General features: G+C 61.8%; 2 protein-coding genes across 4 annotated transcripts; both read left to right on the forward strand.

Annotated features, from left to right (window-relative positions):
• Positions 1-901: 901 nt before the first annotated feature.
• DPH1 (diphthamide biosynthesis 1) lies at positions 902-18,684 on the forward strand. 3 transcript variants are annotated; one of them, XM_063402607.1, is made up of 12 exons: positions 902-1,038; positions 1,767-1,913; positions 4,128-4,191; positions 11,581-11,702; positions 13,346-13,500; positions 14,100-14,221; positions 15,417-15,485; positions 16,189-16,345; positions 17,256-17,356; positions 17,586-17,664; positions 18,002-18,133; positions 18,476-18,684. In XM_063402607.1, the coding sequence occupies exons 1-12, from the start codon at positions 990-992 to the stop codon at positions 18,548-18,550; spliced, it is 1,272 nt and encodes a 423-aa protein (XP_063258677.1). In that variant the 5' UTR covers positions 902-989; the 3' UTR covers positions 18,551-18,684. The 3 variants fall into 3 exon arrangements, with proteins under 3 accessions (XP_063258677.1, XP_063258679.1, XP_063258678.1); XM_063402608.1 differs by lacking the exon at positions 902-1,038 and adding an exon at positions 1,141-1,433; XM_063402609.1 differs by lacking the exon at positions 1,767-1,913 and having other exon boundaries at positions 975-1,038.
• A 271-nt stretch (positions 18,685-18,955) lies between these two features.
• On the forward strand, positions 18,956-23,168 carry OVCA2 (OVCA2 serine hydrolase domain containing). Its single transcript, XM_063402612.1, is given in 2 exon segments — positions 18,956-19,101; positions 19,103-23,168. Coding segments are annotated over 2 exon segments (687 nt in total). The 3' UTR covers positions 19,644-23,168.
• The last annotated feature ends 934 nt before the right edge of the window (positions 23,169-24,102 follow it).

The raw sequence follows: 24,102 nt of genomic DNA on the forward strand, positions 1-24,102 counted from the left end.
GCTCCCTACGGTGCCCTCCGCCCCTTCCCGTCCCCTCCGCCCCACCGGGGGCTCTGCTGTCCCACCGGGGCCACGGATACCCCACCGGGGGCTCTGCTGTCCCCTCTGCCTCCCGGTCGCTGCCGTTCCCTTTGTCTCCCGATTGCTGCCGTCCCCGCACTCTCCGCCGCGATCCCGAGCCCCACTGCCGCCGAGCTGTCCCCGCTGTCCCCAGACGGTCCCTCCCGCCTCCTCCCCTATGCACCACGGGGGGTCCCGTTATCCCACCGGGAACGTAGCCGTCCCCACTGCCCCGCCGGGATCGCCGCTTTCCTCGGGGGATCCCCGCTGCCTCCTCGGTCTTCTATCGTCCCCTGGAGGTCCCCGCTGACCCCGGACTGTCCCTCCTGCCTCTCGAGGGTCCCTCTTGCCTCCTCCCCTCAGTCCCACTGCGGGTCTCGTTATCCCAACGGGACCGCTGCTGTCCCCACTGCCCCAATAGGGTCCCGTTATCCCACCGGGAGCGCTGCTGTCCTGATTGCACGGTGGGGATCCCCGTTGTGTCCAGGGGGTCCCCATTACCCTCAGGTCCCATTTGCCCCATGCTTGGCAGGGACGTGCCTTCTGCCCCATGACGCGGCCGTAGGGGGGGGGTGTCAGACACGGACCCGTCACCCACACACGGACAACGTCCCCGGTGCCCCCGCCCCGTCCCTGTGTTGACGTTAGGACCCTTAACCCTGGAGCTGTCAGCACCAGCGAGGGATGGGACGGGACCACGTCCCCGACGTGAAGGGCGGACAGCCCCGCCATCGCAGCGCTTGTCGCACCCCACTGCACTCCCAGTGTCCCGCAGGGACCGTGGCGAGAGCGCTCGGTCCCCGCCGCACCGCCCGTCCCGTCGGGGCCCGCCGGTGCGCTCCCAAGCTCGATCTCTCGGCCGGCGACTGCTCCGGCCTTGCGCGGGGATCGCTTAGTGCTGCCTTCCCGCCTCCACGTGCGCCACAGCCATGGCGGCCCCCGTGCGGGCCGGGAGCGCGGCCCCGGTGCCCGCCAAAGGTGGGCTGGGACCGGCTCAGCGCGGGGCTCCCGGTGCCACTACCGGGCGCTGTTTTGGTTGCCTCGCCGGGGGAGGCCAGGCCGGTGGCGGGAGGTGGCTCCGCCACCGTCCCGGCCACCCCCGCCGCCGGCCCGGCCCAGCTGGCCCTTTGTCGGTTGTCCCGTGGGCCGTGCGGGGAGGGTTTGGTGGCTCGTGAGTGCCGGTGTTGGGCTGGAAATAGTGAATAATCCCCCTGCTGTCACTCCCCCGCTGCACTCTGGCATCGTCGAGATGTAGGGGGGCGGCTGCTGTCGGGGGGCGGCTTCAGGATGAGGCTCCCTGGAATGGATCGCCGGGCGCTGGGTGCCTTTTTCCCGGTGGGATAACGGGATCGCCTCGTTGGGTGCATTAATGGGTGCGTTAGGGTGTCGCCGGTGTGCTGGCCGATGCGCCCTGAGGCGCTGTGCGTGCTGTCCCCTCGGTGTGGGGACAGCCAGCTGCACTCGTAGGGTTTCACATGGTTCCTGCGGTGCTTTCTGGGCTAAAAAAAGCCGCCTTGTTCCCCAAAAAAGCGCTGGCAATCTGCCCCCAGCGTGCAGGGCAGGACCCCACTCCTTTTTGCCCGCTTGTCCCTCGGGGTTTGAGCGACCCGCGGGCCGGCAGGAGCACAGCAGGGCTGTGTGGGGTGCGGGGTTCGGGGTCCTCTGCCCTCCCACGGCTCCCTTAGGTCCCCCCGCTTGTCCCGCAGCCCGGGCGCGGCACGTGGCACAGCAGATCCCCGAGGAGATCCTGGGGAACGCGGAGCTGCGGGAGGCGGCCGAGGCGCTGCCCCCCAACTACAACTTCGAGATCCCCAAGACCGTGTGGCGCATCCGGCAGGCTCAGGCCAGGAAGGGTGAGCGCTGACCCGGGGGAGGAGCGGTTTTGGGGCTGGTTTGTTCTCCTGGGACCCCCATGGGGCAGGTGAGGCTGGGGCAGGGGTGGGGCCGAGCTGCTGCTGTGCCCCCGGTGTGTTTAGGCTCTGTCTTGGCGAGCTCTCCTCCTCTCGAGGGGGGTTAATAGATCTGTATCTCTGGATTATAATCACATTGGACAGGACAGGTTGAGCTGCGCGGACCTGTCAGCCTGGAGATGTGTCTGGGATGCTGGCCAGGTCCCTGCTGTGCTCCTCTTGCCTCTCTCCTCCCTCCCTGCACTTTCCTGACACACTGCTGGGGCCGGGAAGGGGGAGCCCCACTATACCAGGTACAGGAGGCAGGGGGGCTGTCAGGGAGCTGGGCTGTGCTGCTGTCTGGTCTGAACCTTCCTCAGAGGGTTGTGTAGCCCCAGAGGAGCTGGGAATGATTGTGGAGGCTTCAGGAGCAGTGCCAGGGCTTTCCCTGCACAGCCTGTGCATCCCACTGAGCAATATGTGATCAGCTAGGGGGAGCAGGGCACAGAGCCTCCCCCTCCATCCCCGGGTGTCACCGGTGTCCCCACCCCGAGTTCACGAGCAGGCAGGGGCTGCTCGTGGTGCTGTGTGGCAGAGCCAGGTTTGAAATGCTTTGTATCCACCTGGGAGTGTCTCTGCCTGCTGCCACCGAGCTGGCAGGGCTGGCAGGTGTCACGGGGGATGTTCTGGCAGCCGAGCTGCGGTGCCGAAGGGCTGGAGGGTGAGGGGCTGCCCGGCCCATCCCGGCTGTGGTGTGGGAGTCAGGACATCAGGACACACAGCCGTGCTGCTCTGGCTTTCCTTGCTGTGTTTTGCTGCTTGGCACCTCCTAATTAAATGTAAATATGCGGCTGGGATTTAGGCTTCCGAGCTGGGAGCGGAGCCCATCAGCCAGCCAGCCGTGCTGGGATTTAAAAATCTGCGTGTGCAGAGACCAGCCAGGGGCTCGTTGCTGGGGGAACGCAGCCTCCCACAGGGCTGCAGCCAGCCCTGCCTGCTGTGGGTTTTGGGGGGCTTGGGGACCACTCCCTTTCCCCATTGTGCTGGGATGATGGAGACCGACTCAGCTGCCTCCTGCCAACCCCCTGTTTGCAGATTTGGGGTGAAAGGTAGCTCCAAATGGGCCAGAGTGGTCTCAAATGGGCTGGGGGATGCAGGGACATGGAGCCCCCATCCCTGCCAGGTCAGGCAGGAGCTGGCAGAGCGTGTGCAGCTCTCCTTGGGCCCTGTGGATTGGAACAGGGGGGGATTGGCCTGATTTGAGCCAGGCCTTTACACAGCTCCACGCTGGCCAGCAGGCTGGGCCTGGCAGCAGGGGGGTTTTATTGGAGGGGAATCTGGAGAGAGTGTTTGGATAGATAGTGTGGAAGCTGGGATATCAGTAGGATTGGGAGGTGAAACAACAACAGGATTAGTGTGGCCTCCTCCATTCACCTCCTCCATCATGGTCCCTGCTCCTTCCCACCACCCTGTGGGGGTCTCCTGGCTGTACCCCAGGCACTGGGCAGTCCACTGGCCTTTGGAGGAAGAGGGATTTTTCTGAGCTGTGAGGAGGGAGCAAATGAGGAAACATAATTTGTTGTTGAGTAAATTCCTGCAAGGCACAATGCTGCGGCTGTTGCTGGCCACCCTCCTGAAATGGAGAGAAAATCTGGGAGGAGGGTGTGGAGAAGGGCAGTGAGGATGATCAAAGGTTTGGAGCAGCTTCTGTATAAGGAGAGATTAAATAGATTTAGATCCTTTAGCCGGAGAAGAGGTGAACGAAGGGGGATATGATAGGGATGTGGAATTGTGAATGATGTGGAGAGGCTGAACAGGGGATGATTATTCACTCTTTCTTGTACCAGGAGAACGAGGGGCACGCGTTTACATTATTGGGAGCAGGTTTAAAATAAACAGAAGAAAGTACCTTTTGCTGTGCAGCACATAATTAAAATCTGGAAGTCATTACTGCGGGAAGTGGGAGAGACCAGCAGTGTCAGCGGGTTCAGAGAGGGATGAGGTGTGGATGCAGCCCAAGGCAGGACAGTCTGCACCCCAGCTGCCACAGCCACCCAGATTTTTGGCCAACACCTGGCTGGTTTGGGGAGGGTGGTTTGTGGCTGCACCTTGAGCTGGTCCCCGCTTCAGGATGTCCCTTCCAGCCCCTCCTAACCCCGTGGCTGTTTCTCTTCCCAGTGGCCCTGCAGATGCCAGAAGGGCTCCTCATGTTCGCCTGCACCATCGCTGACATCATTGAGCGGTAAGACCACGGCTTCTCCCTGTGGGGCTCCGGGGCTGGCAAGGGGATGGGGGCTATTGCTGGGGATGGGTTGGCCACTGTGCAGGGTGAAGCCCAAGGCTGTGGATGAAGAGGTGCTGAGGCTGCCTTAGTGGGGCCACAACCTGGCTGGGCACACCTGATCAGCCCCGTGGCAGGTCACAGGGACCTGCTGCCAGCCCTGGGGACAAGGACTGGCACGGTGCCAGCCCAGCCCTTGCTGCTTGGCTTCTCCTCCCCTCTCTGCCGTGCCGGGAGCTGGCTCAGCGTGCCGGGGCCCCGCGGGGGTGCTGGAGCAGCCGTGTTAACAAGCGGCTGACGCCAGCCCGGTGCCCGCGCAGCCAGGGGAGGGCCGGCAGCGGGGCCACCGCTGCGGCACCGACCTGTCCTCCTCCCCCATGGCCTCGTCCTGCCTCTGCAGCCTCGTCCTGCCTCTGCAGCCTCATCCTGCCTCTGCAGCCGCACTGCCCAGCACGGAGATGCGCAGGGGCAGCCTTGCTGCGGCTCGGGATGCTTGAGGCTACGGTGATGGCACGGAAAGGGTCGCTCCTGCTGGGTGACCCCTTTGCCACAGTTCCTCTCTTGATTTTTCTGTGCCGCTTGAGAGGTGAGGCTGAGGCACTGGAGAGGAGCCGGGCTGTGCAGTGACAGTGGATGCAGGCACCTTGCAGAAATTGGTTGTGATCTCTTTCCTGCCCAGCGCGTCTGCCTTCCTCCCCACCCAGCACAGCCCCCTCCGTAGCCCCTCTCTGTTTTAGCACAATGAATTAGTGCTAATAGCACTTGGTGCCTCGTCTGCCGTCGGGTCATGGCACTCATTAGCAGCTGCCTTGCCGAGGCCAGCAGCCTCGCCTCCCCGCCGCTGCTGCTGCTGCCGCGCTGGGTGGGAAGGCAGCCGTGCCCGCGGGCTTTGTCCCCGCTCTGCCATCGTCTCCCCCGCGGGGATCCAGCCCCACACTCGGTGGGAAGGTGGGCAGGGGACGGGCGGGGGGGCAGGGGATGGGTGCGAGTGTGGGCAGCTCTGCGTGGGTTTGTCCCTTTAAGTGGAGCTGCCTCCTCTCCGGCTTTGGCACCCAGCCGCTTTCATGTCTCCGACTTCAAAGGCAGCGGATTAAGGGGCTCTTTTATCTGAATGAAACCTTAAGCCCCACTTCCCGGTGGATGGTGGATTCCAGGGTCCTGAATGCCAGGGTGCCAGTGGGTTCTGGGGTGCTGGCATCCTTGCTGGACTCACTCTCTTTGCTGGGGGTGCTCCACAGGGCTGGTGAGGGGTGCTGGTGGGAGATGGGTGCCGTGTGGGTGGAGGTGCCCAGCCAAGGGAGGGGATGTGGTGGCACTGATGAGATGGTGTTTGGATGTGGGATGGTTTCAAGGCTGAGCAGGAGGGCTGTATCCTTCCCTCACTGCCACCACGCAGCACCCAGAGACACCCCACTGCCGCTCCCTCACTGGGAGCGCTGGGTGCCATCCGTGACCCTGGCTGGGGATGTGGATCCGCTGCCAGCCAAGGATTGTGGCTGTGGGCAGGAGTGAGCCCAGCCCTCTCTTGGGGACACACTGGGGACCCGGTTACACTGCCGGAGGTGAGGTGTGAATCGGCAGGTGGCCTCGTTAGTTCCTGCCTCTTCCTGCTATTAATATTCATCGCCAGCATTAATGTGGAATTGCAGCTCGGCCGCCCGCTCCTGCTGGCCCTCCTCACCCAGTGCTGGGGCCGGATGAGCCTCTGACGTGACAGGAATCGCTGCCGCTGTGTGCTCTGCCTGCCGTGGCCAGGCTGGGGACAGGGGCTTGGGGTACCATCAGCCCTGGGTTGATGTTCCCTTCCTCCTGGTGACAGAGAGGATGTGAGGGCTGAGCGTGACAGGAATACCTGTGTGCCCACAGGGGGCATTGCTCAGCGAGCAGCCCCTTTCCCATCCCCACAGCCTCCTGCCCTGTCCGTGCTGGTGGGAGTTTGGGGAGTGAGTTCCCCCCCTGCATTCTCTGATGCTGGCTGCAGAGCCGTGCCCGGGGCTGGTGCCCCTGGGGTGACAGTGCCCACCCCTGTGTGTTTCGGCTGAACTGCAGCCGTGTCAGCTGCCACTCAGACAGAATATTTATCCATTCTGCTGGAGCTGCCTTTTAATAGAATATTTGTGCCGTGGCCTGGTGGTGCTGGGGAGAGCCGGGAGCGGGGGGATGTGGTTCACTCCCCCGCATCACAGGCGGCTTGCTCGCTGTGCGTCTGTCTGTCCCCGTGCGGTGGGATGGCAGTGTCACCACGTCCCTCACTGCCATGTGGGAGTGAGCAGGCCTCCGGGGAGCTCCGTGGAGTAAGGAGGGGAGGAGGCGGCCAGGTGGGGCCCGTCTGAGCTTCCCAGCACTGCCCTGGCGCTTGCCGAGCCCCGAGGGGCTGCGGGGATGAAGATGTAGCCGAAACATCACAGCAGCCGCCCGGAAAGGCCGGTTGGGTTCTTAGCCTGGAGCCTTTGAAATGGAGAGCACACTCGGAGCATTGACCGGTGTGAGGCCACTTAATTACCGTTAATAGGTTTGTCATTGTCAAAGCCGTGCCGGGGCGAGCGGCCCGGCTGCGGGGGGGCGGCGGGGCCGGGGTCTGCGCGCTGCCGGCGCCGCATCACGACGCTCCCGCGGCACCTTCCAAATTGGCTCCATTTGTCACGGCTGATGTAATTCGGCAGAGGGGAACTCGTGCTGGGGGGCGGCAGCGTGGAGAGCCGCGTGGGGGGAGCTCGGACCACAGCTCAGGGAGGGGCAGCCCCCCGGCCCACCTGCTGTCGTGCCGGGGAGGTGGCAGTCGTGTCCCCCTGCACCAGCAGCTTGCAGCTGGGGGCTGTGCAGCCAGGAGCAGACCCCTGCTCCCCTCCCTGCCGGGGCTGGAGCAGACGGATCAGCTGGGCTCTCAGCTGGGCTTTTGATTCCGTGTTAATAAAGTCGGCTGTCAGGCTTCGCAGCTGCTAATCCCTCTGTCTTCCTGTGCCACGCCGGGGTGAGAGGCTCCTGCTAATCAGCCGAGGCTTGGTGGCAGGGATGGGCAATGGCAGGGGGGCCCAGGGGTGTCCTGATGCCCACACAGGCTGCCTTGCCACAGTTTGAAACACCTCCCAACTCCCAATGGCTTTTGAAGATCCACATGAAGCAGTGCTGGAGGTGTGCAGAGCATCCCAGTGACTCAGGAGCATATGGGGACTTTTTGGAGTGACAGTGTGTCCTGGTTGAGCAATAAGGAGTTAAACATGTGTGTGCACAGCCCAACAGCTGTGGCAGAGCTTGAAATGCCCCACTATGGCCAGGACAAAACAGGCCCTGATGGCCGGTGTGTCCCCAGTGCCATGGCTGGTGTGCCCAGCAAGTTCCCAGTGCCAGCAAGCACCAGGTCCCTTGGCCAGGGAGGTCTGCCATGTGGCACTGAGCAGTGTGGCACTGAATGCTGTGATCAAGCTGGCAGCATCACCAGGAGGTCCCAGAAGGCCACCCTGGGACACTAACACAGATCAGGACCTGGCCTCAGCTGCACAGTGCCGTGGTTCCGCCGGCCAGCGCCGTCTTCCCTCCTCCCTTCATCCTTTCAAGCACAACCTAGAGGCGCTGGCAGCGGGTGCACGCTGTGCAGGGGAATTTAATCACTGTCATTAACCACACAACAGCATCATTAGGAGGAATGGAGTTCTCACTTCATTGGAGATGTTCAAAACCTCCTGCCCGGGTGGTGGCTGCGCCAGGGGCATTGGGTGGGAGGGAATGTGTGGGGTCTCTAGGGCTGTCACCTCCCAGGGCTAGGAAGTGCCAGCATAGTGCCCACCACCAGGTGCCCCATGCCACCTCCTTGTGTCCCACAGAGCTCTGTGACCTGGCCATTGTGAAGAGGGGACAGGCACTATCCAGACACAGGATGGTCATGGTGGCTTTACAGCCAACATGCACTGCCCTTGGTTTGCTTTATTTTGGGGTTTTTCTGCTGCTACGGGACCAGCAATGCTGGGGTGCCCTGGGACATGCCCCTTGCAGAGGTGGTGTTTGCTCTGCCACCTACAGTGAGGACAGAGTGGGAAGTCCCCTCAGGAGAGGGGACCCAGCTGGACTTGGCTCCTCCTGGGGGGGCTGTGGGGACACCCAGCTCTCCCCATCGTGCCCTGCTTGCAGAAGCCCCATCACTGCCCAGCTGTAGCCAGGCTCTTCCAGCACCAATTGCAATAAAATTGCAAACTCATTATTTTAATTACGTGCAGCCTTCCTGTGCTAATGAAGTTGGGAGTCTGGTAATGGGGCTTGGTGATGGGCTTCTTCCACTAATTAAGTGCAGTGTTCATGGCCAGGACCGGGCTCAGCCTTCCCAGCCCAGAACAGCAGCACCCACAGGTGTCCTGGGACACGCTGGGCTTGGGCACAGGGCAGGCAGTGGGTGTGGAGTTTGTGGGGTGATTATGAGGTGGTTGTGGGGTATTTGAAGGGCCACATGCAGGTGAGGCAGGTGGCTGTGAGGCAAGGGGCAGTCTGCGCTGTCACTGTTCCCAGCACAACATGCAGGCACCATCCTCCCACAGCACAGGGGTGCCAGCACTGGCCACTCTCAGCCCAGTCCCCTCAATCCCCTCCCCACCAGGGGCTGGTGGACACACAGGGGCTGAGGACTCGTCCCTGCTGGGGACAGCAGCTCTGCCTCATGGCTTGAGGGCCAGCACTGTATCATTCACACACTGCCAAGGGACCTTGTGCTCTTGCCAGCAGCAAATGCTCTCATTCATTTTTCGAGGGGCTGGGATAAATCAGGGCTGCTCCAGCCAAGTGCCTGTGCTCAGGTGGCAGGGACTGGCTACCCCATGCTTGGAGACATGCAGACCCCATGCATGCATGTCTGACCCAGCATTTCAGCCCCAAAACTTGTCCCTGCATTGCTGCTGCCTCCGTCCTGCGCTGGGGAGCAGGGCTGGGAGGGCCTGGGGGTCCCAGCTGGGATCAGGGCTGGGACCTGGCCTGCCCTGGAGCACATCCTGCCAGTGCTGAGCATGGCGCTTTATAAATGGGATTTTGGGAGCCATCTGTTTAAAGGAGCAGATAATGAATTAGGGGGAGATGAGAAAAATGCTAAGGCCAGGCGGTTTTTCAGAATGAGCCGGAGTTTGCGGGACGTAAAAGATGAATAACCTCCCCACGTGTTCAATATTCATGAGCTCCCAGCTGTAATGAGCATCTCAGCGCTGGGTGGGGACATCCCTGTCACCACTGCCAGCACGCTGCTGGGACCCATCCGTGGCTGTGACAACTTCCAGGGACACAAAACACTGACAAGGACGATGCCATGGCTGCCCCTTGCCCACGTCCTGGTCCAGGCTGCTTGGCGAGCAGCTCCCCAGCCCGCGTCAGAGGCAGGTGGCTGCTAATTGACATTTCCTTCCTCTGTAGTTTGATGAAAGACTCTGGCGACACCGAACTGATTAAAACATCAAGGGGAGGCCCTGGCGCTTGCCTTTGATTTGTCTCAGGAGATGATTACGGCTCTGCTCGATTGTCCAGCCCAGCCGGAGCGGGTGATCCTGGTGTGTGCCATCCTGGAGCCCTTCTGGCAGCACCACCAGGCTCCTGGCCTTGCCAGCAACATTGGGTTCCCTGCTCACCAGGCACCATCCCGTGGCCTCTTTGCCCACCTATGACTCCACTCACTGCAGCCAGAGGAGGAATCTCACCCATGGCCAGTGCCATGGGCTCAGCCTCACCTCTCCCTACCCAGCTGCAGCCCCATACACCAGGCAGGGCCACGGGCACCTCTGCCCTCCTCCTTCCACCGTTGCTATTTCACTTTCTTGCTCTTCACCCCCAGGGACTTTCTCTGGGGTTTGGGCCAATTTGCATACATTTTAATCTATAAAAAATTAAGCGGCGCTGGCTGCCGCTCTGAGTCAGACCTCCCCATCCTGAATCTTAAGGAGCTGAATAATTTTCCACTTTTGCTGAGATGTGTGGAGTCTGATTCATGTTCATCTCATCACCTCTCATTAGAGGAGGGGGCTGGGGGCTCGGAAGGGTGGGAAGAGCCTTCTCGAACCTTCACTGGCAGCCCCCAGCCCCATGGCTTGGCCACGTGGGCAGTGGAAGAGCCATCCTCCCATCCCGGCCACGCTGGCCGTCAGGAATCGCGGGATTTGGGTGCTGGCAGGATCCAGCCCATCTTCTGATGCTCCCCAGCTGCATCCCCAACCCTTGTGGAGTGGGAGCTGCCCAGGCTGGACTCAGGAGGTGAGGATGGCTGTGCCCCCTCCTCGGGGATGTTCCAGCATTGCTGCTCCCCGGGTGCTGACGGATGGGCCGGAGCTGTTAATATTCCGCACGCTCCGCCATTCCTCCACCTTCTGCCATCTGCCCAGCTCTGCCCACCATTTCTATTCTTGCCGCCGACGTAACGCTCCCTGCCTGGCGCTTGGGGGGACCCTGGCCCCCAGCCAGCCATGGGTGCTGCAGGGGGTGACGCCATGCCAGGGCCCCCTCCTTCCCTGTCCCCTGTGCCAGCAGCAGGGGGGACCCCGCTGGCACCGGGCTACAGCGGGCCTCGAGTAAATAAGGAATTAGCATCTGGTTTAAGCAGACCCTCCAGGCACGGGGCTTTGTCGTGGTGATACCTGCTCTCATCCTGCTGCCACGGCTCCCTGGGAAGGCAGCCAAGCTAATAATCCCCCCAAATGGTGCAATAAATAGCCACAAAGGTGGTGCCTGTGAATCATGCCAGAGCCCCGGCTTTGTTGCTCCGTGCTGGTGTGTGCCCCTTCACCCACAGGCTGGCAGGTGCCAGGTGGGTTTAGACTGGAGCACTGGGGGTAGGGGACAGCACCCTGGTTTGGTGCTTTCCCTTGCCAAGTGCCACTTAAGCACCAGCTCTTCTGGAGGTCACCCAGCGTGGCCAAACTGGCATCAAGGAGTGACACAGCCAGGTGCACATTGGGTTCACCAGCTCGCACAGTGCCCAGGCTGGGGCGATGGTGGCTTGGCTGGCACCACAAGGGATGCCAGGGCAGCTGTTCTGCCCGTCCTGGTGGCTGCAGTCCCCAGGGCTGGCTGGTGGAAGCGATGGCACCACGCTGTGCCGGGTCTCCCTCTGCTGCTCTCCCTGCTGGAGCATTAGGAATCTGGCAGCGTATTGTTTGATGAGTGGATAATCCGCTGAATTGCAAACAGCTTTACCCAATTGAAGAGGCGGATTACCGCTCTCCAGCTTAATCATGTTGACATCTCGGAGAGTAGCCAGTGCTTGTCCTCCTCGGCGCGTGGCTCGGCGGCAGCGCGGGGTCCCCCCATGGTGACAAGCCACGGGGCTGGGGGGCAGAACCTGGGCTGTGGTGACACAGCCGTGACCCTCGGTGCTGTGCCTTCCCGCAGATTCACGGATGCAGAGGCGGTGGTGATGGGTGACGTGACCTACGGCGCCTGCTGTGTGGACGACTACACGGCCCGGGCGCTGGGCGCCGACTTCCTGGTGCACTATGGACACAGTTGCCTAAGTAGGTGACACTTGAGTCCCAGGGTGCTGCTGAGGTGGCCGTGTGTGGCACTGTGGAGGCTGTGCCGCTGCCACCGCGCCACACCGAGCAACTCCACACCCCTCTCAAGGCCAGCTCGGAGACTTAGTGCCAAAGGCTAATCCCTTCCCAAAGGGCTTTCTATTCTGGCTGGATGGTTGCTCCTGGGCAGGATTTTGGGCGCAGCAGGGCGTGCTCATCCTGCTCGGCTGCTGCAGCAGCGCGCGGATCCAGCCTTGTCCCCAAGAGCAGAGCAGCGAGGCCGTGGCTTGGCAGGACCCTGCTGGCCCAGGAGCTGCCAGCGGGGATGAGGCTGCTCTTGCCCCCCACCTGGGCTCTGTGGAGTGATGAGGAAGGGAATGATGGCAGAGGAGAGCGAGGGCCTGGGGGTCCCGCTGGCCCTGGGGCTGGGAAAGGCGGGTACAGTGCAGGCTGGGTGGGGAAGGGAGGAGGAGGCTGTGTGCTCCCCAGGCGGACAGTACTCTGGATCCAGTTGCCATGGAAACTGTGCTGCTGTCCCAGATGCTGCTAACTTTGAAGTCCACCCAGGATGGAATCAGCCCAAAAATAACAATAAGACGCTCTGGGTTTTAAGGTGGATCTGCAGAATTGCCATAGCGAGTAGGAGGTGTGTGCATCCCTGCTGCTGCCACGCTCCCAGCACCTGGCAGTCCTCCTGGACGTTTATGGGGCCCTATAAATGGGTTTGAAGAATTGCATCAGGCTTTGTGTGAAATACTGACTTCCCAGTTGAGAACTCTGTCCTGAAAGCCACGTCGGTGTGAGCATTTGTGGTAATAAATACGTGTGCTAGGTGCTTTGTTACAGAAGGAGGGTTATGGGCACCACTGGAACAGCAAGTATAAAACTCCTGGTTTGTAGCCTGCTGCTCATGAATGAACAGCAGGAAGAGGAGGAAGGAGCTGTGTCCACCAGGCTGCTCTGGGGAATGGGAGTCACATCAGCTGGAGCTGCTCCCTGCAGGGACAGGCAGGCACTGCCAGGCTGACTGTCACCAGCCCAGCTGCCATCTCATGCCCATGGCCTTGTCACCCTTGCCTTCTCTGGGCTGGGTGGGTCACAGGGCACCCACAGGCTGCTGTGAGGCTGCTGGGCTCCTTTTGAGCTGCCCACGGTAATCCTGTCGCCAGGGTGGCCAATGGTGAGGCACAGGGATGCTTCCTGCTCTCTCCCAGCCCCGCGTGCCCCGCAGGAGGGAGTAATTTGCACTTAATTGTGATCAGACGAGGAGCACCAAAATGGGAAGTGAACGCGGAGCTTCAGATCGATGTGGACTCTGTGTACTTTAATTATTCACTTAATCGTAGTGACAAAGGCTTCTTAGCACCAGGGGTAATTAGATTTGTGTTCATTGATTCCCCAGGCTGCCATTATCTGGAGAGAAACAAGCGGGTGCTCTCCATGGCTCCCATCTACACCCCTTGCCCTGAGTGCCAGCACAGGCAGAGGGGTGGCACAGCCCACCCTGCCTATGCCAGGGCAGTTTGGGGCACAGGGAGCTCCACCAACATGCTTTATCCCCCTGCAGCAGGCAGCAACAGCCTGGGGCTCCCTGGAGCCCTGGGGGTACTCCTCACTCAGACCCTGTCTCTTCCCATCACCAGTTCCCATCGACTCCACACAGGGGCTGAAGATGCTCTACGTGTTCGTGGACATAAAGATCGATGCATCCCATTTTCTTGAGACCATTCGCTTCAACTTCGCAGCAGGCACCTCCCTGGCCCTGGTCAGCACCATCCAGTTCGTCTCCACGCTGCAGGTGAGACGGAAATCCCCGGCTTTTGTCTCCCTGAGTTTTCCTCTGGCTCAGCCCTTCCCCACCCCGCGGTGGGAGCGGCTGCCCCGGGGTGCTGGTGGAGCTGGTTCCCCTCTGACGAGCCGTGCCGCTGCCATAATGTTGATCAAGTGCTTTGTAATAACTCTGATCAATGTTTCATGGCAGCACCCCTCCCCAGCTCCCTCGGGAGCTGCTCTGGAAATGTCAGGGCAGGCGTGGAGCTCTTGGCATTTTGATGCAGTACCGGCAGCGGCCGGGGAAGCTCCGGCGGGTCTGTCTGTCTGCCCCTCAACACCCGGCTGGGCAGGAGGGAGGAGATGAATGAGCCTCTTGAGCCGTGTCTATCTAAACACGGGGCTATCCAAGCGTTAAGCCTTTCCCCTTGTCTTTTAATTGATACGTTGGTGGAGCCTCGCTGAGCATCGCGGCTGTGCGGGGCTGTTCCTGGTGCCACCCCCAGCGGGCTGGTTCTCCTCTGCTGGGTCACAACAGCTGGGACTGCCAGGACAGGGGTGTCCCCAAGGGTCCTCAGCCACCCTTTGTGCCATGGCCTGTCCCTGCTGACCCCACATCTCCCACAGGCAGTGTCACAGGAGCTGCGCTCGCAGTACAAGGTGTGTGTGCCCCAGTGTAAGCCGCTGTCCCCAGGAGAGATCCTGGGCTGCACCTCACCCCGCCTTGCTCAGGACACGGATGCCATTGTGTGAGTACCCAGGGTCCCTCAGCACCCTCTGCCTGGCCTAGACTTGCCATCCTTCCTGCACCCCCTGCCCAGTTTTGTGCGATTTTGGGGGGTGGTGAGGGACATCCACAAGCTGGGATGGGCCCCCTTCAGCTCCTCCCGCTGCTTTAAGTGGCATGTGCTTGTAGCACAGAGGAAATAATTGAGTCGTATATCAGAATAGATAATAGATGGAAGGGCGGGTGGATAATTGGAAAAGACAAATGGCCGGGGCCCAACATCACAGCAACATTAATTTTATTTAAGGACAGCAAATTAGAGGGAGCACTTCGCTTCCTATCACCTAATTATTTTAGGTAATGGAAATGCTTAATGTACTGTGAATACAGTGTGCTGCAGAATAAATAAATACAAGAACCCCACACTTGGGGGGAGCCAGGGAGCCCAGGTGTGGGTTTGGGCCCTGCTGAGCTCCTTGCCCACACTGCTGGGAGCCAACAGCACCAGTGCCTTTCCAAGCATGGCCATGCAGGGAGCTGGGCTCTGGATTGCTGGGCACATGGTCAGTGGGAGCTCTGGATTCATCCTGAACCGCTCCTCATCTCTCCAAGGACATCAGGAGCAGGCAGGGTCAGCCAGGCTGGCCCTGCATTGGGGACAGTGGGTCCTTTCAGCTGGCAGAGCAGCAGCAGTGCGGTACCAACCTGCGCAGGTGCACTTAGCCTTACCTGCGTCCTCCCTGCGTTATTATTTTCTTCTTTGCACCGTCTCTGGGGCTAACTTCTGCAGACAAATTAGCTTTGATCTCCCAAAATGTCATTCTCCAATTAAGGGCAAAATCTAGTCAAGTTTTACGTCTGAATTCATTTTCCAAGCCCTCACTCCATTAGGGCAGCTGAATGAAAGGCTTTGAAATGTAATTGCTGACTGGAAATCCGATTAGAAATGGAAGCAGCAACGTCTAGAACCAGCCATTGAGATGGAGCAGCTCCCAGCCACCCCGTGCTGGTGTGAGCACCCCTCCTTGCTCTGAGCACGGCTGCCTCTCCAACCCTGCTGTGCCAAGGAGCTCTCGCTGTGCCTGCTGCCCCTGGGTCCCAGCACAGGAGCTCGGATTCCTGGCATCTCCACTGTGCTGCAGTTTGAGAAGCCAGTGGACACGTGGATGGGGTGCTGCTGTTTCTCAGTGCCGTGGCTCTCCCTCCCCTCTCGGCAGGTATCTGGGCGATGGGCGCTTCCACCTGGAGTCCATCATGATTGCCAACCCGGGGATACCTGCATACAGGTACAGCACCCACTCCAATCCCGTGGTGGGGAGCACCCCCTCTGTCCCCATGTGCACCCCAGGAACACCCCAGGGCTGGGCAGGCAGCTGCAGGTGAGAGGCTGCAGGGTGGGTGAGGAGGTGCTTCGGGGGAGATGAACACCAGCCATTTACTCTGGCTGAATATAAACATTTTGACAAGTACCTGTGAAAGCTCGTGGAGGTGCAGCCATTAAAGCCGGGCTGCTGCAGGCAGAGGCCATAAAGCGCGATGATGAGGCCGCTGAAAGCAGATGAAATATCAGGAGTGAAAGGCTGGGCCCATTTGGCAGAATCTGAATTTCCTAGTAGGTCGTTTGTTACGAACGGGAGGCGCACGTCAGGTTTATGGCGCTGGTGAAGCTGCCGAAACCCGAGTGGGATTTGATTAAAATTCTCCTCGTCAAACAAAGCAACAAATCAAAGAATTCTTCATAATTGATGAGCTAGGGTGGGGGGAAGCCGTGTGTGAAATCGAGCACGGAGTGGAGGCTGTGCTAGGTGTTGGGGTGCCGTGGTGGGACACTTGTCCCTATCCCTGTCCTCGTCCCCTAATGAGCCGGCTGGGTCCTACATCAGCCAGGAGGACAGATGCTGTGGGAGGCAATTAGTGCTAATGAGGGACGGGCATCACTGCGAAGAGGGCAGGTGATGGAGCTCGTGTGAGCCTGGCTGTGCTTTGCAGGTACGATCCCTACAGCAAAGTGTTCTCGCAGGAGCACTACAGCCACGAGCGCATGCACCGCGCCCGGCAGGACGCCATCCGCACTGCCACCAGTGCCCGCTGCTGGGGGCTCATCCTGGGCACGCTGGGACGTCAGGGCTCCCCCAGCATCCTACAGGTACCAGCCCCCTCCCCAGTGTCCCTACTGGGCACCAGGCGTTGCTGTTGGGCGAGGGGAAGGACCAGTGAGCGATGGCACCGTTGCCGTCCTCGCTGCCAGGGTGAGGGTGGATGTGGCACCGCTGGCAACCCATCAGTGGCCACTGGCCCCGGTCTGCGTGGGCAATTAGCAGCAGATGAGGGAGGCTGGACAAGGGCTCATTAAACCCATTCCTGGGGAGAGCAGGCCAGTCTTGGAGAACCCCCCCGCCCAGACAGCTCAGCAATTAATTGGCTGGGTTTGTTTTAATTGGATGAACTTCTGATCAGGTTCAGCATCCCTGCTCAGCTGCCGTGCTGGCGCTTTCTGCACCCCGGCTGGGTGAGGGGAGCAGGACAGCAGAGCTCTGCCCTCTAAGCATGGTGGCCCTGCTCACACCCAGAAATTCTGGGGTAGCCACAGGTGAGATTTGAGGCAGTGCAGGGACCAGTGGGCAGAGCAGGGCAGCAAGGTCCCAGCAGCTGCTCTTCTACAGCGGGCAGGACACAGGCATGGCCAGGGCAGGCTGGGCAGGGGGCGATTAGTGCTGGCTCTGGAGGACAAGGACATCTCTGGCCCCTCTCTTGCTCCTGAAAGCTCTGGCTGCAGCCAGCCCGTGACAGGCGGGTGTCCCAGGGCAGGCAGCCGCTAACGAGAACAGATTGTTGTCATTGAGCAGTAATTACTTCATTAGGCTGAGGCACGTGCTGGGGAGAGCTGGGCAAGCCGGAGCCATGGCCGCAGTCTGGCCTAAGATTGCCAAAGGGACACGGCCGTGGGGCAGAGCTAGGACCCACAGAGGGTCTGATGGCCAGGAGGGGGCTGTGGGCAGGGCTTGGGGGGCTTGCTGGGGGACCCTAACCCTGCCAGCTGCCTTTTTCCCCTGCAGCACCTGGAGCTGCGTCTCCGTGCCCTGGGCCGGCCCTACGTGCGGGTTCTGCTGTCTGAGATCTTCCCCAGCAAGTTAAAGCTCTTCCCGGAGGTGGATGTGTGAGTGCTGCTGAGCCCCCTCCAGCACCAGGGTGCCCCATCCCTGTGCAATTCCCGCTTGGAGCTGTCCCTGCCACATCTGTCCTGCTGTCACTGTGCAGGGAAGGGGCATGGCTGTCCTTACCAGGGTGGCACTGGCACAGTAAGGACCTTCTGGGTCTGCTGAGGGGCTTCGTTGTGGCTTGTTCTTCCCAAAATGCTCATCCCCACTGGGACATTTCCCTTCCAGGTGGGTGCAGGTAGCCTGTCCCCGGCTCTCCATCGACTGGGGAGAAGCCTTCAGCAAGCCACTGCTGACACCCTATGAGGTGAGCACCCCTCTCTGTTTTGGGGGGACAGTCCTGGCTTGGGGTGATGCACCAGAGCAGACCTGAGGGTATCCCTGCACCCAGATAGTGTCCCTGCACCCAGACAGTGTCCCTGTATCCAGACAGTGTCCCCTCTCTCCATCTGTGCTCTGTGCACAGTTCAGGCAGGCTGCTGGGATATCCAATCTTCTTTGAAACCAGTGGGATGGTTTCCTTCGAGCTTTGCCCCAGCATTGCTCTCCTCAACACACCAAGCTGGATGTTGGGACCTCTCCCAGCACCACCAGCTCCCCCTCTGCGGGCACAGCTCGGGGACTCATCCCGGTCCTCTCCGCAGGCTGCGGTGGCTCTCCAGGACATCGAGTGGCAGCAGCCTTACCCCATGGATTTCTACGCCAGCCAGTCCCTGGGCCCGTGGACGGTGAACCACGGTGGCACACAGCCCCCGCGCCGCGGGCGGCCGGCACAGGTGGGCAGCGGGGCATCGCCGGCTCCCCGCGTCCCTCGGGCCGCTGAGAGCACCGGCACGGGCCGAGCACCCGGTGCCGCTCGGTGCCGCGTACCAAAAGCGCCACCCCGTGGTGTCGTTGCCATCGAACAGTAACGGGGACAGTGCCAGCCCGGCCCCGGGGGAGGGACACGCGGGTGCCCCCAGCCCAGGTCGGGGTGAGCGCCTGCCGAGCCCCGCGGCTCCCCGGTAGAAGGGGGGTTCCCCCCGCAGTGCCCCACGGGGAGCTGTGGGCTGGGCACGGACTGGCCCATGGCAGCTCCGCCTGCGGCTGGCACATCCCTGACCCTCCTCTCCCTGCAGGGAAAGCCACCCGCGTCCCCCGCCCCGCCCGAGGGTGGGGAGCAGCCAAGCCCCGAGGACGCTGCAGCCTCGTGAGTGTCGCCCGCAGCTGCCGCAGTCTGGGACCCGGCATGGGCAGCGGCGGGGGCACCGCTGATGCCTCCCACCCGGGAAAGCACCACCGGGATCCCCTCTACCGTCGCTGGAACGGATGGGGTCGCACCCCGTAACTCAACGATACCACTGCCCGCAAGGACCGACCCGGGCTGTCCGCGGGGAGTTGCCCCTTGCGAGACCAGGCCGTGCCCGCCGTCGCCATCGCATCGGGGGTCGCGTCCCGCCCCGTCGGGGCTGCCCCTTCCTCACCCCTCCGGCGACCTCCCACCGCCAGGGGGCGCGCGTCACCTCGGCGAAGGCGCTCCGCTCGCTCTCCTCTCTCCGGCCAATCAGCGCGCAGCGTTTCGGCGGGAAGGCGGAAGTGGCGCTGCCCGGAGCGCGGCCATGGCGGAGGCGCGGCCGCTGCGGCTGCTGGCGCTGCACGGGTACCGGCAGAGCGCCCGCCGCCTCCGCCAGCGCACCGGCGCGCTCCGCAAGGCCCTGCGCGGCCGCGCCGAGCTGGTGGCCATCGACGCGCCGCACCCCTTGCCCGCCGCCGCTGAGGACGACCCCGACGGGGAAGACCCCCCCCCGCGGCTGGTGGTTCTCCGGGCCCGGCACGTTCGAGGCGGGCGAAGCGGCCGCGGCTCCGGCGGGGCTGGAGGAGTCTTTGTCGAGTGTGGCGGCGGCGCTGGCGGAGCACGGGCCCTTCGACGGCCTGCTGGGCTTCAGCCAGGGCGCGGCGCTGGGCGCCATGGTGTGCGCCCTGCGGGCCCGCGGCGACCCGCGCTTCCCGGTGGCCTTCGCCGTGCTGGTGGCCGGGTTCGCCAGCCGCGCCCCGGCACACGGACACTTCTACCGGGAGCCCATCGCCCTGCCCACGCTGCACGTCGTGGGCGACACGGACGCCGTGATCGCAGCAGCCGTGAGCAGGGAGCTGGCGCGGTGCTTCGTGGAGCCCGTGGTCCTCACGCACCCCGGCGGGCACTTCATCCCCGCGGCTGCGGAGCAGAGGAAAGCCTACCTGGAATTCTTGGAACGCTTCTGCCCCGGGCAGCGCCAGGCCGAGCGCTCAGGGGCTGGGGAGGTTTGAGAATGGGCTCTGTAATAAAAAAGGGCTCTGGTGAACCACGTGCAGCCACGTCCTGTGAAACATCCCTGTTTCCGTGCCTCCGGAGGGACCCGGGAACAGCTCACTGCACATTCTGCTCTTCAGTGTTCACCCAGGCCAGGCTAAATGGTTCTTTATCTCCCTTTTTTTCAGCTTTGTTGTATATATCAGTATAAAATATATACATCTATAAGTTACATGTTATGCATATAACGTATGACATGTAACACATGAGTGTGGACATGTGACAGGGAGGAGGTTGAGGGCAGGAGGGTGACACTGCTCTGTGTGCAAGGTGATTTCAAAGGCTCAAACACCTGCTCAGAATGAGAGTCCCTCAGCTGAGCCACAGGAAATGTCTGCAGAGCACAGAGCTCCTGCAGTTCTACACCCCAAAGATTCGTGGTTTTTAATATCTGTTAAGCCAAGCCTCCAGCTGCTCTGGGCCTGGAAAGCCCTCTCATCCTTGGCAGTGCCAGGGCTGGTGTTTGTTTCAGGAATGAAATGCCCGCTGGCTCAGTGTGCAGGTGTTGAGTCTTCCCTGCACAAAGTGCTTCCATGAACAAGAAAAGCTTGTCGCTGTTTGTGGCTCTGTATTATCCAGAAGCACACGAAAATCTTTATTGCTCTAACAGTTGCAGGTGTCCTGCTCAGCCTCTGCCCGGCTCAGCACTGGGCACCAGTCTCAGGAGAGGAATGCTAGCAGAGCTCCTCTAACCACAGCTTTCCTTGGGGGTCTGGAGTTGATAAAAGAGGGAAATCGGGTGGAAAATGTGAGTTTTCCCCCTGCCTGAGCAGCGGGGCAGCGCAGTGTCAGCTCTGCGAGGGCCGGAGGACGCTGTGCTGCTGAAGCCCTTCCCGTGCTCAGCTGGGAGCTGCCGTGGGTTAAACCAGCGCAGCAGGAGCCAGCAGTTCTCGGCCCCATCACGCCTTTAGCCCTGCTTTGCACCGCGATGGTGACGGTGGCAGGAGGATGTGGCTGTCCCCTGCAGCCCAGCCCCACACCGCTGCTGCCCTGTGGGGCTCGGGCCGGCCGTGCCGCTTCACCCGGGCTGTCACATCAGCTGCGGAGGCGCGGGGTGTCTGCACCCCTCGGTGACCGCATCGGGGACACCAGAGGTGTTTTTTGGGGCTGCACGTCCAGCGACAGCTGCAGCTTTGGCCGAGCACGGCGACAGCTGCAGCTGTGACAACGCACCGGAGCCTTTGTCTCGGGCAGCGACGGCGGCGGCCGCGCTCGCCATCCCCCGGTCGGTGTTTGATCATCGCCGGGCTCCGCTCCGCGCTGCCTTCCTGGCACGGGGGAGGCACCGCAGCCATGGCCGCACTGCGGCCCCGCAGCTCCCGGGCACAGCGAGGCACCGGCGGCTCCAGGGAAGAGGGAAGGACGGGGAAGAAGCCCAGGGTGCGGTGAGTGAGCAGCACGGTCCCAGCTCTCCCCCGGGTGGGTCGGGGAGGGACGGGTGACCTGAGCTGGGGTGCTGCAATGCCTGCCCCCATCCTGGGATCCGCATAAAGGTGGCTCCTGCCGGGTATCTGCTGTACCGGTGTGAATAAATCAATAAAAACAGATAAACGCGACCTTTGTCCGCAGGAGGTGCCTGTGTGAGCAGCGGAGGGAGGTCCTGCGGAGGTGCCGGTGTGGTGGGAGGAGGGAAGCGGCTCCCGCGGTGTCCCGGAGGGGTTTGCCATGGGAGTCCTGCCCTCTCCGTCCTTTCCGCTGACGAGATGCCCTCGGGCTAGCCCCTGCCTCTCCCGCAGATCCAGGTCTGTTCCTGGGATGCCCACAGAGGTGAGCCTGGAGACAAGACTGGCTGCTGCCCTCCCACCCCTCACTCAGCTTCATGCTGGGGAGTTCCCTTCTCTATCACCCGGCGTGACCCAGAGGAGTTGGTTTTTCCCCCAAAACAGCCAGGTTTTGGGCCAGTTGCTGTTGCTGAGCAGGGGGGTGATGCAGCGAGCCCGGGATCTGGGTGGCAGCTCTGCCATTTGCCTGGGACAATCACCAGCGTTAGCAGCAGCACAGAGAGCCTGGGTGCTTCAGCAGGGGGAATGTCACCCCTGTTCCCAGATGTGCCTTTCCATACCCAGTGCGGCCATTGGAGTCACCTGTGTGACCTCAGGGACAGGAAGGACCCTGGCTGTGGCCCTGCTTGTGAGCAGCCTGCTGTGGGCATGGAGGCTCCAAACCCTTTTGCTCCCCCTTCCCTGGGTGAGCAGAGCCCCCAGCCCTCTCCCAGTGCCCCAGGGAAGGCAGGAGGAGCCTGGCATGAGCAGAGATGCTGCCAGTGCTGCCTCTTCCCTGCAAACTCCCGGCTGTTTTCTCACCTGTGCCCAGCTCCCCACACCCCTTCCCCCTGTGCTGCTGCCACCCCGAGGTCATTGCCACTGTCCGCCCTGCCAGCCACCCACTTGGGGCACACCAGGCAGGGGTTCCCGTGGGCAGCACTGGAAAAAGCGACGTCTCACCGAGCCTGGCGTCAGGTATGGCTCATGCCAGGCTTTGAGCCTTACTCATCTCACGCTCTTCCTCCTCTGTCCCCACCGGGGGACCTGCCACAGGCGTGGGGAGGGGGCACTCCAGGAGGGTGACGTGTTTCCCAGATGGTTTTACAGCAAGGCTTCCCCCAAATCTGCCAAGCTCCTGCCTCCAAAGTGGCAGTGGGACAGCCAGGACCATCCCTGGGCCCCGTGCTGGAGCAGGACCAAGCCGTTGGGAACAGCCCCCCCTTCCCTGCTTCACTCGCAGAAGCTTCCAGTTGTGGCTGAGTCACTCCTGCTGTAGCTCCTTCTCTCTCCTTGTTTTGGATGGAAGTTTTCCATGGAAACCCACGCTGGGCCGGGCTGCAGGCTGGGATAAACACGGCTGAATCACAAAAGGCCGTTTCGCCAAGAGCTGTCAGATGGCAGCAACAGCGTGTGGGGCCGGTGGGAACCTGCCCAGCCTTTGGGGGGGCAACAGCAGCACCTCTCCCTGCAGCTCCCACCAGCTTTGCTGGCTCAGCCCTCCCGGGACCCACCCTAAATTCCTACGGTGCCAGGAAGCCACTTGGCAAAGGCGGGAGTGGGTGACGGGTCCTGTCGAGAAGTTTTCTGGGGCCACGTGCTTTCCCAGGGACGCACAGGGAAATCCCGTCTGGGAGAGTCCCTCGGGACCTTCGCTGCAGGCAGTGTCCACCCCGTCCTCAGCTGCCGGGCTCTGTAGGGTTGTGGCTCCAAGGTCCCACACAGACCCTTCCCACCCTCCTGGCCGTGCGCAGGGACGCGCTCTGGGTGCGTTGCCGAGGTAAGGCAGCGTTGGTGCCGTGCCTGTGCCCTGCTGAGCACCGTTCCACCATGGAGAGGCCGTGGCAGGGCTGTGATCCTCCTTGGCACCACGTTCCTTCCCGGCTGAGGAGGAGCACAGGAGCTGGACAGCCTCTGTCCCCCGGCGCTGACGGCTGGCCCCAGGCCCGGCAGCTTGGAAGGCAAGTCCCGGTGTCAGGAATCCAGGATATTTTTAAGTACTCTGGAAGAAAAACTGATTCCAGGGTGTCAGCGGGAGAGACTTGGCCTTCAAAACAACAGTGCAGCTGGAACGTTCCCGAGCTGGAGCGTGGGGTCCAAGGGGCCACAGGGCTGCCCACGGGACATGTCCCCTCACCCAGGGGCATGCTGGAAGGGACACTGATGTCACCATGCCCTGGACCTCACTGCAATGCTGTTGATGGGACACAAACAAGGAGGTGTTTCCCAGGGGATGGAGGGTGGTTTTTGTGGCAGTGGCAAATTTGCAGCATGGATGTGCTGGACACAGCTGTGGTTTTACCTGAGCGCTGGTGGGACTGCCCGAAAATCCCCATCCTGGAGGTGTGAAGTGCTTGGCCCGTCACCAGCGGCAGCGATGGGAAAAGCAGGAGTTAAAGGGAACAAGCAAGAGATACGGCAGGGCACAGTGGGGACCTGCTACCTCTGATCCCCCCTGCCTGCAGCTCCCATGTCCCAGTGTGGCCCCACTGGCCCCTCGGGACCTGGTGGTGGCCATGCCTGTCTGGGTGAGGGCAGAGCTGCCAGGTGCATGACCCCATGGATGGCTGAGGGATCCTAATGGGGCTCCTTTGGAGAGGGAGTGTGTGGGCAAGGGACCCTGCATGACCCCTACTCGCTCTAGGTGGAGTCTAGCAGCCCTGTGCTGCAGGATGCCAGGACTGAAGATTCTTGTTCAGGGACTCTCCCTGTTCCTCTGCCACCCTCACCCATTTGGGCCTGACCCTACATCCCCGGTGTCCCCATGGGATTAGTACCTCCCTCCCCTCCGGGATCTGTGTGGTCACTACAGCCCTTCCAGCCCCCTCTCTCCGCCTCCAGGGCTGTGAGTCCCCCGGTGCCCCCCGCGAGGAGCCCTGACCGGCCAGCACCGGTCGCTGCCGGCTGCCGAAGGCCCGGTGCCCGGTGCCGGGGC

The sequence above is a fragment of the Prinia subflava genome, chromosome 8, assembly GCF_021018805.1.
Source record: "Prinia subflava isolate CZ2003 ecotype Zambia chromosome 8, Cam_Psub_1.2, whole genome shotgun sequence".
In the NCBI taxonomy this organism is placed as follows: domain Eukaryota; kingdom Metazoa; phylum Chordata; class Aves; order Passeriformes; family Cisticolidae; genus Prinia; species Prinia subflava.

Excerpts from the sequence above, each read along its gene's own strand:
- DPH1 (XM_063402607.1), top strand. The coding sequence starts at position 990 with ATGGCGGCCCCCGTGCGGGCCGGGAGCGCGGCCCCGGTGCCCGCCAAA. Across the intron at positions 15,486-16,188 it reads CCGGGGATACCTGCATACAG|GTACGATCCCTACAGCAAAG; the intron begins GTACAGCACCCA and ends TGTGCTTTGCAG. Across the intron at positions 17,665-18,001 it reads CACTGCTGACACCCTATGAG|GCTGCGGTGGCTCTCCAGGA; the intron begins GTGAGCACCCCT and ends TCCTCTCCGCAG.